The sequence below is a fragment of the Leptonychotes weddellii genome, chromosome 10, assembly GCF_054177405.1.
Source record: "Leptonychotes weddellii isolate Sample4059 chromosome 10, ASM5417740v2, whole genome shotgun sequence".
Lineage (NCBI taxonomy): Eukaryota > Metazoa > Chordata > Mammalia > Carnivora > Phocidae > Leptonychotes > Leptonychotes weddellii.
In genome coordinates, this window is record NC_138378.1 from 52,422,872 (window position 1) to 52,437,309 (window position 14,438).

The following is a 14,438-nucleotide window of genomic DNA, read 5'->3' on the forward strand; positions in this document are numbered from 1 at the left end:
GCGCCTGGGTGGCTCAGTTGGTTAAGCGACTGCCTTCGGCTCAGGTCATGATCCTGGAGTCCCGGGATCGAGTCCCGCATCGGGCTCCCTGCTCGGCAGGGAGTCTGCTTCTCCCTCTGACCCTCCTCCCTCTCATGTGCTCTCTCTCATTCTGTCTCAAATAAATAAATAAAATCTTTAAAAAAAAAAAAAAAAAAAAAAAAAGAAATGGAGAAAAGGAGAAAAGTCGGTTAGTATCACAGTGGTCAGAAACTTTGTTAGTTACACATACAAAAAGACAAAAACACAGTTTTACACACGCTATATGATTCAAAAATACTAAGTACTACAGTAAATATGGTACTGAATAATACTTGAGGTTTGCCTGTTAAAATGGGCTTCAGAAGGATTGCTGCTTGGAAGGTTTTGAGAAATGTGATGCAAGGCAGGTTATCTGCAATCTGGTGGAAATTTCAACACTAGATGTAGATATGTGTGGTTCTTCACATGCAGTTAACTGAGGCAGCTGGTAGAAGTTAGGAGTGTATACTGTTCGTGTATTTCTACATTGCTTGGTTCAGTTTTTTGAACTCATTTCAAATGGATTCCATTTTCTGTGTTTACCTAGTGAATGCTTGTCCCAGAGGAGAAATTGCACATAAGCAAATGTGAAATACATTATGCTCAGATAGTTGCCTAATACATTAATCACTCAGGAACAAATTTGTGTTGCAAAACAAGCATTACAGTAGAACTGGCTGTAATTTAGACTTGAAAGAGTTGCATGGAAAGTACACACAGTGTTTTCATATACCTCACCTGGTTCCCTAAATGTTCAAATGATCAAAACCAGGAACTTGACATTGATGCTATAGTGTTAACTAACCTTAGATCCTCTTCAGATTTTGTCATTTTCTCATTCTTCTTTTTCTGCTCCAGGATCCAACTCAGGATCCCATATTTCATTTACTTGTCATGTCTCCTTCGTCTTCGGCCATCTCACACAGTTCCTTATTCTTTCTTTGTCTTCCCTGATCTGGACACTTCAGAAAATACCTGGACAATTATTTTGTGGATTATCCCCCTAATTTGGATTTGTCTGATATTCATGGTTAGATCGAGGTTATGTGTTTTTGGCAAGAAAACCACAGAAGGGATGTTGTGTCCTTCTGATTGCATTATATACATGATATCTGAGACATTGATTTTTTTTTTTTTTGAGACATTGATTTTTAAGATGTTTCAGTGTTTCTAACTTTTAGTTGTATAACTTATATTTGTTCATACTTTACAGTCACTTGTTTTCAATGTGAGGTTTAAAGTCTTCATTTTTATCAGCACTTTGACTTTTTTTATGGATAAGCCCTGTGGAAAAGAATTACACTGTTATGGGTATGCCTTTTTTGGCTTTATTTTTGTTCGTATAGTAGTACATTTTGTAGTATATTTTGATTCCTCAATTATTATTGAGTAGTGTATTTCAATTTCTCAGTCATTTCTATCAATTTGAGAGGGTATAATCACTTTTGAAATACTAGTGTTATTCTGTACTGTCAGTGTGAAATCTTTTTATATAATTACTATTATTATTTTGTTTCAGTGTCAATAGTAATGGGAATTCCCACAGTGAAGAGAGAAGTTAAATCTTACCTCATAGAAACCCTTCATTCCCTTATTGATAATCTGTATCCTGAAGAGAAGTTGGACTGTGTTATAGTAGTCTTCATAGGAGAGGTAATTATTTGTCATTATTTTTTTACTACATGTAATGTATAAGAGTTGAAACCATAAATGAATGTTTTAATATGCTTTTAAAGCATGTTTTTAAAAATGTGATGTATAAAGGTTAGATAATATATTCTTTCTGATAGTTAAATGTAAGTCTAACTTGCTGTGTTTGCCTTGACTTGTCTCCGGCAGTAACGGTCCAGGAATAATGATCTGTTGTGAGTAGGATAATATTATATACATAAATCTTTAAAAGCAGTGAGTCCTCATTTTTAGCTCTCAGACCTAAATTTGGAGATTTGCATTGATTTTCTTTGGGAGTTTTGAAACCTGAGAAACACTTTGCCTGGGTTGGGGTTTTATCATTTCCTTATTCTCTCTACCCCTTCTCTATACTCCCAAGATGCAGCCATCATTATTATTTTAAAAGTCAAAATATGATAAGAACAAGGAACATTTCTTGTATTTTAGTCTCCTCACAAGATCTAGGGAAAGTGTACTGAATATGCTTTTTGGGAATAATGAAGGAAAAAAGCCCCTGGAGTAAATATTTTCTTAATTATCATGTAGAATTTCAGAATATGAAAGGATTTAGGACATTATCTGGTTTAGTGTACTGACTCCCAACTTTTCATGGTTTCCCATGTCTTTTAAAAGGAAAATGTTGTTAATGTTTTCTTTAACATAAAAGTAAACACGTGCATACCATTTAAAACAATTACAGAATGTATCGTTAAAATTTACCTGTTACTCCTCCATGTAGATATAGCTGTTGATATTCTGAAATATATTTTAAGAAGTTTTTCCTAAGGCTTGTATACATTTATATATAAATGGGATTGTTCTATATATTTATTAATATGGACATTTTTCTGTGCTAAAAAGAATATCATAGCATCATTTTTTTATGACTGCAAAATATTCCATTGTATGGTTTTAACGTAATTGACTTAATTTCTGATTGATAGACATTTAAACTGTTTCCAAATTTTTGCTCTTTTTTTAAAGACTGTGCATTACTGTAAGTAAATTGTTGGGCACTTGGATACTTACTGATGTGGGAACCATTCCTAAATGTGGAATTGCCGGGTCATCGTCCATATACATTAAAATGTTCATACATGGCCAAAATGCCCTCCGGAAGTTGAGCCAGGTTATTCTTCCAACAGTCTGTGAGAGAGCTTGTTTTCCTGTCCCCACACTGCGCTAGATAATATTTGTCTTTAATTTTTTTTGCCAAGTTGATGGATAAAAATAAATATACTGCTTTTGTTTAATTTGGATTTCTTTACCAAATGGGATTAAATATTGGTTTATGTCTTTTGACCATTTGTATTTATACAGATTTTGTCAGTCGCATATTGTATGTCAGTAGAAATTTGTATAGCCTCCTTAGTTTATATGTCTTTTGGCCATTTGTATTTATACAGATTTTCTTTGTCAACTAGTAGAAATTGGTACAATCTCCTTGGAAAGCAATTTGGCAATAGCTATTAAAATTTAAAGTACTATATACTCAGTGATCTAACATTCTGCTTCTAAAAATTGATCCAGTAGAAGCATTTGCAAGTGTGTAAATATATTCAAGCTCATACACACGTTTATACAGCTCCTACCTGTGCATTAATTAGATGAATAGAGAAAATGGTCTTGCGGAATATACTCCAAACTATTAGTAGTGCATATTGTTGAGAGTTGGGATTATGGGGATATGCCACTTTCTCTCGTTTACAGTTTTGTAAAATTAGAATTTTGAGCACGTACTGATTTTTAATGAGAAAAAAAAAAAAGCCTTAACCCTAAAAAAGAAAGAAGTATATAGTTGTGTAAAGGAAAAACTCAGGTTTCTTTTTCTTACTATGTAGGGAAAAACTCGCATCTTCCGTACTGTGTGTTTCTTCCCTGTGTGTCTCTACTTTTACCTAAACACTTCATTGACACTTTGGTCAGCAAATGTATGGAAGCTTTTCCCCACACCAAGGAATTCTCTGTGACAGTGGCTGGGTATCCTACAATTTAACTGAATTCTGATGCTATCTACCTGAAGTTAATGTCAGATCTCACAGGTTAAGGGCTCATTTGCACAAAACCGGCTCCCACCCCCACATACACACATACTTCAGATGCCAGTTGCAAGCCCTGTGTTTCTGACCAACCAGCTATAGATTGGAGGTTCCAAAGACCGCCTCCTTGGGTTTGATTAATTTGTTAGAGTGCGTAACAGAACTCTGTACAACACTTATGTTTATTAATTTATTAAAGGATATGAGAAAGGATACAGATGGACATCCAGATGGAAGAGGTGCATAGGGCAAAGTAGGTAGGAAGGGGTGTGGAGCTTCCATGCTCACTGAGGGCGCCATTCTCCCAGCACCTTCATGTATTCACCAGCATGGAACCTCTCCAACCCTGTCCTTTTGGGTTTTTATGGAGGCCTCATTACATAGTCATGATTTACTAAATCATTGGCCATTGGTGATTGATTCAACCTCCTGGTCCTCTCCCTTTGCTGGAGATTGGAGGAGTAGGACCAAAAGTTCCAACACTCTGATCATATGGTTGGCTCTCCTGGCAGCCAGCCCCCATCCTTCATTGGGATGGGGGTGGGTCCAAAAACCACTTCATTAACATAGCAAAAGACATGTCTCTTGCTCTCATTACTTAGGAAATTCCAAGGGTTTGGGGAGCTCTGTGCCAGAAATGGGACAAAGACCAAATATATATTTATTATTATAAATCACAATTTCATAACTTAAAAATAGTTTTCAGTCTAGAGGTATAGATTTGTGTACAGAAGGATTCAAGACCCTCTTGCCATAGCCCTTCCTTCACCTGATCACTAAGATGTAATAACACTGGATTTGGAGTCAGATGACCCATATTCAGGACCTGGATTATGCCACTAACTGCCACTTGAGCAGGTTGTTTTTTTCTCTCTTCATCCTGTTTCATCATCTCTAAAAGGAGAATTATGGTCTTGAGTCTTGTAAGCTCAACAGTGTTGCAGGCAGGTGCAGTAAGATCACACATGGAGAGGTGTTGCATCCTGACAGTTCAGTTTAAGTGCCTGCAGTATTCTGATCTCTGAAGACTCCTGAATTGCAGGAGTTTTTATGTGTATCTATGTAGATTTCAGTATTTGGAAGAAAGTCTATTCTGAGTTATAGAGTTGATTTATAGAGTCCATTGATTTATAGAGTTCATTGAATTGCCTTTAGGCAATTTAAAATTATTAATCACTGTATTTGAGTCTACCTTGATTAGTAGTTATTAATCTAAGTGTTTGGTAGCCCGAGACAACATTAACACTAGTAACAAGTGCGTATTCTGTGGCTGTGAACATGATCTACATGTTGCATGGTTTCTAGCTCTAGATCTCCTGTGTCGTCCTAAGCCCATATTTCCAACTGCCTACTTGATAACATTAGTTGAATGTTTCATGAGCAATTTTTAATCTGTCTATAACTAAGTTAATCTGGTTTTCTCAAACTGCTTCTCTTCCATGTTTCCCATGTGTTTATTAAAGGTTTTTTACATCACAGAGTTAATAGGTCTGTGTTCCAGTCCTTTTACTCTCAATTTGTTATGTACACCTAGCATGTTCTCAGTTCTGTTTGTGTTATTCCTTAGCCTGAAATGTTGCCTCTTTCTTTCTCTTTCTTAATCATCCTTCAGGTCCCTGTTCATCCCTTTTATGAAACGGTCCTCAGTCTCCCATATGAAATTTATTTAGAGTAAATAGATAGAAGTAAATCGATCTTTCACAAATATTTTTAATTTTTATAAAGGTGTGAATTACCTCTGGTCCACTTTAATGTGTGAGCAAAAAATTAATGAAAAAGAACTGTAGATGAATGCATATAGATGTTAAAGTGTATCATAATCTTTTCATGCCTGTTTGACTTCCCATTCTTCATGTTCTTTTTTTCTTGAAGGTGGAGGGGGTTGTCCAAAGAATGCCCCTCTGGGAGGAGAGGAGACACAGAAAAGTAGTTACTAGCTCTATTTTCGTTCTTTGTTCCTCTCTGGTGATTTCTCTCTTGGGGTCAATTGAGCGTAAATGATGAGACATTTATAGAACATGCAAGGTTTTGAAAGTTGACTGTTAATGTACTATATGAAAGTTCACTGACTCTATTCTAGAATTGCAGGCGTTAAGAGGAATAAATTCCCATTACTCTGAAGGATCCATGATATGATCCAAGTGTGATGTTCACATTTTAAAATTGTATCATTCTTACATTTACTTTTACTTATTACTTTTATTTTAAATTATGACCTTTGTATTTTAATGATCCTTTGTTATCTGTATGCCTCATTATTATGTATTTTATAGTATTTCTTATACTGTATTACTATTTATGTTATTTCTGTCACTCATGACCATTTCTGGCAAAATGTTTTCCTACATTATACTCTGGATTTTAGTAAAATTTGTTTTTCCTGTTCTGTTTTTATGTTTGGAGAATTCTCCATTTTATGAGTCTTGGTGGGAGGAAGCCTTTCTCCCATTATGCAGACTAAAAATGCCAGATAATTGCTTTACCAGTTCAGGCATATGACCTGGGCTCAGCCACTTGGATATTCCTATCCTGGGCTTTGAGTGGAGCTTAATTATTTTTTGGTAATATAGAAAACCCAAAAGAATAAACAGACAAATTATTAGAAATAATAGGGGAATTTATCAAGGTGGCTGGATGAGATCAATTTATTTTTCTATATACCAGTAACAAAAAACATTTCTTCTAAATACATTTTTTCAAAGAAGCAGGGATTCTGGACTGTGTCTCAGTTTGCGATTGTGTCATGCTTCCTTATGATTAAATTCAGGTTTTACATTTTTTAGCAAGAACACCGTAGAAGTGATATGGTATTTTTTTTCAGGGCCTCATATTAAGATGATATTGACATATCTCATTATCAGCATTGTTAACTTGTATCATTTGATTAAGGTGGTGTCTGACAGATTACTATAAATAGACCCTTTTCCATATATACTTAGAGGCTATCTTCTGAAGTGATGCTTTAAGATCATGTAAATATCCTGTTTTCTTCATAACTTTTTCTTGACTAATCATTTTTGATGATTCTTGCCTGTGACAATTACGTTTGCTGAATGGTGATTTCCTTGTTTCTTCTGCATTAATTGGAATTCTTTAAGGAAGAACTATTCTTTTCTTCAATTTTGTTTATTTTGTTGGTTATTGATATCAGTGTGAAGTTGTGGATATTATAAATTTTTTACTTTGTTATTAAAATTGTTCTAAATTTGGCCATTGACTGCTCTTTGGAGTTGGCTACTCTGTCCTTCAATATGCCCCATCATTTTTCCTTATATTCTAGCAGCATAAGATGTTCTAGGCTTATCTTGTATTTTCCCTGCCCCAAACCTTAAATCAGCCATGTCCCCAGCCATGTCTCTTAATTGGAGAATAGTATGAGAAACCAAGACCTGGGTTCCAGATATGCTCATTGCTTCTGAGGGATCACTGCTTCTTGTCCTCTCAGTGGGCAAAGCTAGGAAATACACGTATGCATACAAACACACATCTGTACATCTATACAGGTCCTATGTCCATTTATCTGTATATGTTAAAAATCATGAGTTTGTAAGATACCTTTGATTCCATCCAATACTGCAGGGTTCATCCTAACCTCCCCCAGTTCCTTATTCTTGACTATTTTCCCCATCAGTGGGAAACTTGGCCCTCATGATTCACAATATATCTACTTACTTGGCTAATCCTAAATAAACATAAAGCAGTTTCTGAATTGCTGATCTATTTAAACCTATTGATTAAAGTTGATTTTCTGATTTTTCCTCAAGAAGGGTCCACATGAGCAATTTTCCCGGAGGTTCTGTATGGTCAAAAATGTTATCTTTTGCCTTTATTCTCTGCTTGGGTCTAGAAGCCCCCAGTCGCATTTTCTTTATTGGTAGGTTGAGGGGAGTGCTACTGCTGAAGCTAGCCAGATGACCTTCCACATTTCTCACTCCTTGCTGTAAGAAACTCATATTGCCCAGTTGCCCAAATAATTCTTTTTCTATCTTTAAAGCCTAGTAATTTTGCTATAACATGTCTTGATATCAACCATTGTGGATCATTTTTCCCTGGCACATAATATGGTCTTTAGGTATATAGAGTCATATCTTACTTAATTTCAGGAAAGAACTTTTGAACATTCTTTTTAAGAACTTTTAAAGATATACAACAAAGTTGAAAGAATTTTACAATTATACCCATATATATGACACCTTTTTTTTTTTTTTTAAAGATTTTATTATTTGACAGAGAATGAGAGAGAGAGAGAGAGCGCACATGAGAGGGGGGAGGGGCAGAGGGAGAAGCAGGCTCCTCGCTGAGCAGGGAGCCCGATGCGGCACTCGATCCCGGGACTCCGGGATCATGACCTGAGCCGAAGGCAGTCGCTTAACCAACTGAGCCACCCAGGCGCCCATGACACCTATATTTTACTACAAAGATTTTAGTATTTTCATTTATCCTATCTCTACCTATCCATCCTTTATCCATCATTAATCCAGTGCATTTATGTATCTTCTTTTGGGAAGTTTCTTCAACACATTTGCCCATTTTAAAAAAAATTGGGTGGTGGTTTTTTGTGTGTTTTTGAGTTATCAGAATTCTTTATATATGCTGGATACTTTTACTTTGTCAGATATGGGTGTTTTGTTAGTATTTTCTCCCAATCTGTGGAAGTCTATTCATGTTTTTCACATTTTCTTGGTGAGGAGAAGTTTTTATTTTGACGAAGTCTAATTAATCAATATTTTATTTTATGGTTATTGTTCTCCATGACCTGAGAAATCCTTGCTTAGCCCCAAATGGTGAAGATTATCTCTTTTGAAAACTTTGTTTTAACTCTTATATTAGGTCTGCATTCCATCTTGGGTTAATTTTTGTTGTGGTGTAACATAGTGTTCACGTTCATTGTTTTTCATGTGGGTGATCATTTACTCCAGTACCAGTTGTTGAAAACACTTTCCTTTCCCCACAAGATCGCTTTGATGCTTTCGTTGAAAATCCAGTGACTATATATGTGTGGGTCTTTTTCTGTTCTGTTCCATTGACCTGTAGGTTGATCCTTATGCAAATACCTCACTATCTTGATTACTATAACTTTGAATTAAGTATTGAAATCAGGTAGGGTTAAGTCCCCCAATTTTGTTGTTTGCAGGATTGACTTAGATATTTTAGGTCCTTTGCATTTCCATGTACATTTTCGAATCCTCATAATCATTTCTAATATCTGGTGTTGCTTCATAGTACCAAGTGCTTCAACTGGGTATTTTTTCTTTGAAATTAGTGGGGAAATATTTGGTCACAACTTTTCATCTGTTTTGTGGCTATCAGTATAGCTTTTTTCTTGTTTTTGTTCATAGGTTTTGCTGAATTTCTCCCTTTTTTTCTTATATTTTTGTACAGTTGCTGTGCTAGTTCCTTTTTTATGAATCATCATAGAAGGAAATGGCTTTTTTCCGCCCCCCCTCCCCCCGCCACTGGGTTACAGGAGGAGGAGGGGGCAAAGTAGTGTTCCAGACTAGTTGTTTTTTAGTCAAAGACTCTCTTTGTAGCTGCTGTAGAGTCAGGCTGCTTCCTGCAAATATAGTTAGTCGGTGCAATTCTTCAGGCTACCTCTGATTATTGGAACCACTTTGGATTCCTTTTGAGCTTGAGAAGTTTGGTTATTAACATTGGTCTTACTGAAAATGGAGTTTGCAGTTTTGTGTCTGTTTCTCATTGATAATTCTGTATAATGTCAGTGCTTCCTAGGCAAATTCTGTATAAGTGGCTTAATCTTTTCCAGTTAGACAGTTTAGCATGCATTCAGCCAGGGTTTAGTTCCCTGAATGCTTTGAAGCTTTTTCCCACCCAAAGCACCTTGAAGAGTAGAGTAGCCTCAGAAACAGTAGTCCTCTGTCTAGTTGTTTTCTCAAGCTCTCATAATTACCTGTTAGCCCTCTTTTTTAAATAAAGGCAGAAGTACAGATATCATTCTAATTAGTCTTTCATTCATTGAACACATATTTATTGAAGTACTAAAGTAAAGAAGGTACTGGAAGAGATTAAAAAAAAAATCCACTGGACAATAGATTGTGTCCTTAACTTGTAATCTAGCATTACACGGGAATATTTTTCTTTCTCTCTTTTTTTTGTTTTGTTTTCCTGCATTTGAAAAAAAATAGTTATTAATTATACACACACATGGCTAAAGAGTCCCAGTAGTCTACGGAATTTGTTATTCTAAACAGTAGTCTCCAGTCTTCACGCTTCCTAACGCCTCTGCAATTTCCATCTTTTCCCTTCTCCATCTCCCTCGCTCTGAGACCTTTCCCATCTTCTCACTGGCTGGCTGGCTGGTAGTCAAGCAGGGCAGACAGACCTCCCTATAATGCTATTCAGTTGACTTAGTCTTTGATCTTTTCAAAGAACTGACTTTTAGTTTTATTGATTTCATCATTTCTTTATTTTCCTGTTACATTAATTTCCATTCTTTATTACTTCTTCCCTTCCACTCGCTTTTAGTTTGGTTTACTCTTTTTCTAGATTTTTAGATTTTTCCAAATTCTTAGATTCTTTTTTTTTCCCCCCTAGATTTTCTAGATTTTTCTGAATTCTTAGGTTATTGGCTGGAGATCTTTTCTAGTAATGGCAATTTTAAGCTATAAATTTCTCTCTAAGCACCACATTAGCTGCATCTCATAAATTTTGGTATGTCAAGTTTTACTTTCATTCAAACCAAAATACTTTCTAAATCCCCTTGTAATTACTGCTTTGACCATGGATTATTTGGAAATATATTGTTTAATTTTTACCTATTTGTAGATTTCTCAAATTTCCTTCTGTTGTTTTATTTTTAATTCAAGCCTTTTAAATTTATCAATATTTGCTTATGGGCTAGCATATGGTCTACCCTGGACAAGATTCCATGTTGCTTAAAAAGAATGGATTCTGCTATTAGCCAAGAGGAGTGTTTTATAAATGTCTGTTAGATCAAGTTGGTAGTGTTGTTCAAGTCTTCTGTATCTGTCTAGTGTTTCTATTTTTTATTTTAAATTACAGATTACTGTGTTAGTGCATCAATAGTGTTTTTGGTCTATAATTTTTTTAGCAGTGGCATTTTAAGATGTTTACTTATACCTTTTTTACAAATCATACAAATGCCAATTAGGAAGAAATTGTACATACATAATATCCTATTAAATTTGCTTGTAATTCAACAAATATTTATCCAAACAGTGGTAAGTACTAGGCATATCTTTGAATAAAACAAAGCCTCTGCCCAATGAAACTTATAGAAAAAGACAGATTAAAAAACAAATATATAATACATTAAATGGTAGTAAGTGCTTGAAGAATAAACCAGAGCAAATGGGAAAGGGAGTATGGGGTTGCCAGGGGATGGTTTATTAAAGTGGTCAGGACATTTGGGCAAAGACTTGAAGAATGCAAGAGTTGAACAATCCAAGCAGACTAAGCATGTGCAAAGGGCCTAAGGCAAGAGCCTTGCTTGACCCGTTTTGTGAAACAGCAGGGAGAGGCCTGTGTGGCTAGAGCAGAAAAGGTAATAGGAGGTAGTTAGAGAAGGAGTGGGGTAGGCCAGGTCACAGAGAACGCTACAGGCCATATTAAGAACTTTGCTTTTTGGGGGTTCTAGAGGGGAGAGGGGTGGGAGGATGGGTTGGCCTGGTGGTGGGTATTGAGGAGGGCACGTTCTGCATGGAGCACTGGGTGTTATGCACAAACAATGAATCATGGGACACTTCATCTAGAACTAATGATGTAATGTATGGGGATTAACATAAGAATAAAAAAAAAAAAGAACTTTGCTTTTACTCTAAGTCAGGGGACTAACAAGTTTTTTGTATAGGGCCACATGGCAAATATTTTAGGCTTTGCACACCGTGCAGTTTCTGTTGCATCTATTCAGCTCTGCTGTTGTAGCCTGAAAACAGTCAGAAACCATATGTAAATGAATGGGTGGGGTTGGGTTCCAATAAGGTTTTACTTTGTGAAAACAGGCAGTGCGTCTGTCATGATCTACTTAAAACAAAATCATTTGAGGGTTTCAAGTAGAGAAGACACTTGACTAACTTTTTATTCCTTTAAGTTACTTTAAAATACTTATTTTGTTTTTTAATTAATTTATTAAAAAATTTTATTATGTTTGGTTAGCCACCATATAGTACATCATTAGTTTTTGATGTAGTGTTCAACCATTCATTAGTTGTGAAAATACTTTATTTTGAAATAATAAATAAAGAGTAAATGGAAAAAGAAAAAAAAAATAAAGTCAGTTGATTAGCAATCTTAAAAAAAAAAATTTTGAATTTATAGAAAATTTACACAAATAATAGAGAATATTCCCTTGACTCAGCTTGCTGTAATGTTAACAACTTATGTAGCCATGATAAAACTATCAAAACCAGGAAAGTAACATTGGTATAATACGGTTCGCTAAACTGTAGACTTTATTCAGATTAGGTGTTTTTCCACGTAAGGTCATTTTTCTGTTTTAGCATCCAGTCCTAAATATCACTTTGCATTTAGTTGTTCTGACTACTTAGTTGCCTTCTACTCATGATAGTTGATTGCATTTTTCTTGTCTTTCGTGAACTTGCAGACCTTTATTGAGTACACTAGTTGGTCACATTGGAGAATGTTTCAGTTTGGATTTGTTTGATATTTTCCCATGATTAGACTATAGTTATGCATTTTTGGCGAGAATAACATGAGTTACCTTTTAAAAGGGTCACGCTGACTTCTTTGGAAAGGAAAGTGAAGAACCTACTTAGGAAACTATCCGTAATAATCCAGGTGAGGCTTAGACTAGGATGATTGAAGAGGCGGTGAGAATGAACGGAATGGGTTCTGATTAGAAAAGTGTGAGAATTGTTGCTGTAGCATCAACTGTTTAGGAGAAGGAAAGGAAGAAAGACTATGATAGACGTATTGGAAATGAAGTGTGTGTTTGTCTATTCTTTTAACAGCTTGACCATTTTAGAAACTAGTAAGGCTAACTTGTATTTGTTGGCCTTTCTGGTACATCTGCATTGAATTTAAAGTATAAAGCCAAGCGTTAGATGGATAGGAATAGCTTTTCCTTGGACCCTAGGGAAATAAAATTCATGAGCTGCCAGCCCCATTCTAGCACATGCTGGTCCTTTTAGTCCTTTTGATTTGTCACTTGTACACATTAGCTTTCTGGAATTTTCTTTGGTTCCTTATTATGTAAAGTAACATCTGTTTCGGGCTCTGAAAGAGTTAATAAGGACTTGACTTACCTTCCTGCTGTAAGCAACTGGAAGGCTGAACAAAATATGATTCATTTGTTCTCAGACATTGGACAGATGACTCTACACGACGGGATTCCCTGAGACAGAAAAATCAGTGAATACCACAATTCCCCCCAACTTTCTGCCTGGAGATGCATTTCCAGATCACATTGCACAAGGGCAGTCACAGGGAGAGCAAGTGGAAACTGCAGAACAGAGTTGGAGAAAGGAGACTGCTACACAGAAAATGATGGTGCCTTTGGGTCCTTGTTGTGTTGGGCCACCTGTGCACAGGGTGAAATTCACAAGTTGGGGGTGTGGGGGAATGAACAGGGATCTGCAACCTGAACATTCCTATTGCTCACGCAGGATGAGTTCTGACCGGCCAGAATGGCAAGTCCTTGGTAGTCACCCAGGGCATTTAGTGGAGAAGCCAGAGGAGGTGAACTGTCTTTGAGGTTTTCTAGGCCCACCCCAGCAAAGCTTAAAAAGAGGCCTGTGGGGGGTCAACTGATCCACAAATAACCGCCTGCTAAAATAAAGCCCAAGGGTTTTTAAAAAAGAAAACAGCAAAATTAAGACACTCAACAATGTGGCATTTATAATGTCTATTATCAAATAAAAAATGGTTAGCGTGCCAAGGAGAAAAAAAAGTGAACCATAACTAAAAGAAAATTTAGCTAATAGAAACAAATGTAGAAATGATAGAGGTGATAGAACTGGAAGGAAAGGACAACCAGACAACTATTACAAACATTTTCAAGTACTTAACACAATGAGGAATGGAATGGAAGATGTATAAAAGAATCAAGTGATGGAACATGTAGCAATGAAAAGTACAGTATCTGAAATTTAAAATTTACTGTATAATCTTAACAGATTAGACACTGCAGAAGGAAAGGTCAGTGAATTTAAGAAGGACAATAGAATGTACCCAAAATTAAGTATATGGTGAAAAAGACTGAGTGTTATTCATTGCGTTTATCTATGGGCTAATATTAATTGATCTACCGTATGAAATTCCAGAATGGAGAGGAGAAAGAAGGAATAATTACTGAAATTTTTCCATATTTAAAGAAAGGTATAAATCCTTAGATTCAAGAAGTCCAAAAAAATCCTAAGCAGAATAAACACAAAACCACCGTCAGATATGTCATAATCAAATTGCCAAAAACAAGAGATAAAGAGAAAGTCTAAAAAGAAGCCATAGCAAAGACACATTATGCACAGAAAAAGAAAAGTAAGAATACTGTGGATTCTTGTTAGAAACTATGCAAGTTCAAGACAATGGAACAATGTTTTTAAAGTGCTAGAGGAGGAGTCTTTTGTTTTTTGTTTTTTAATTTTTAAATTTTTAGATGAGTTGTCTTAGATTTCATCAGTCGACATTACAAAGTATTCATGCTACATACATCCTCAAGACACCCAGGTGTGT

The 14,438-nt window shown here is 35.8% G+C and overlaps 1 protein-coding gene across 1 annotated transcript in view; it reads left to right on the top strand.

Annotated features, from left to right (window-relative positions):
* The window catches only part of MGAT4A (alpha-1,3-mannosyl-glycoprotein 4-beta-N-acetylglucosaminyltransferase A), a 91,280-nt gene that overhangs the window by 45,475 nt on the left and 31,367 nt on the right, over positions 1-14,438 (top strand). The window contains exon 8 of the mRNA XM_081832303.1: positions 1,510-1,713. Coding sequence (XP_081688429.1) covers positions 1,510-1,713 — 204 coding nt within the window. The remainder of the gene's footprint in view (positions 1-1,509; positions 1,714-14,438) is intronic.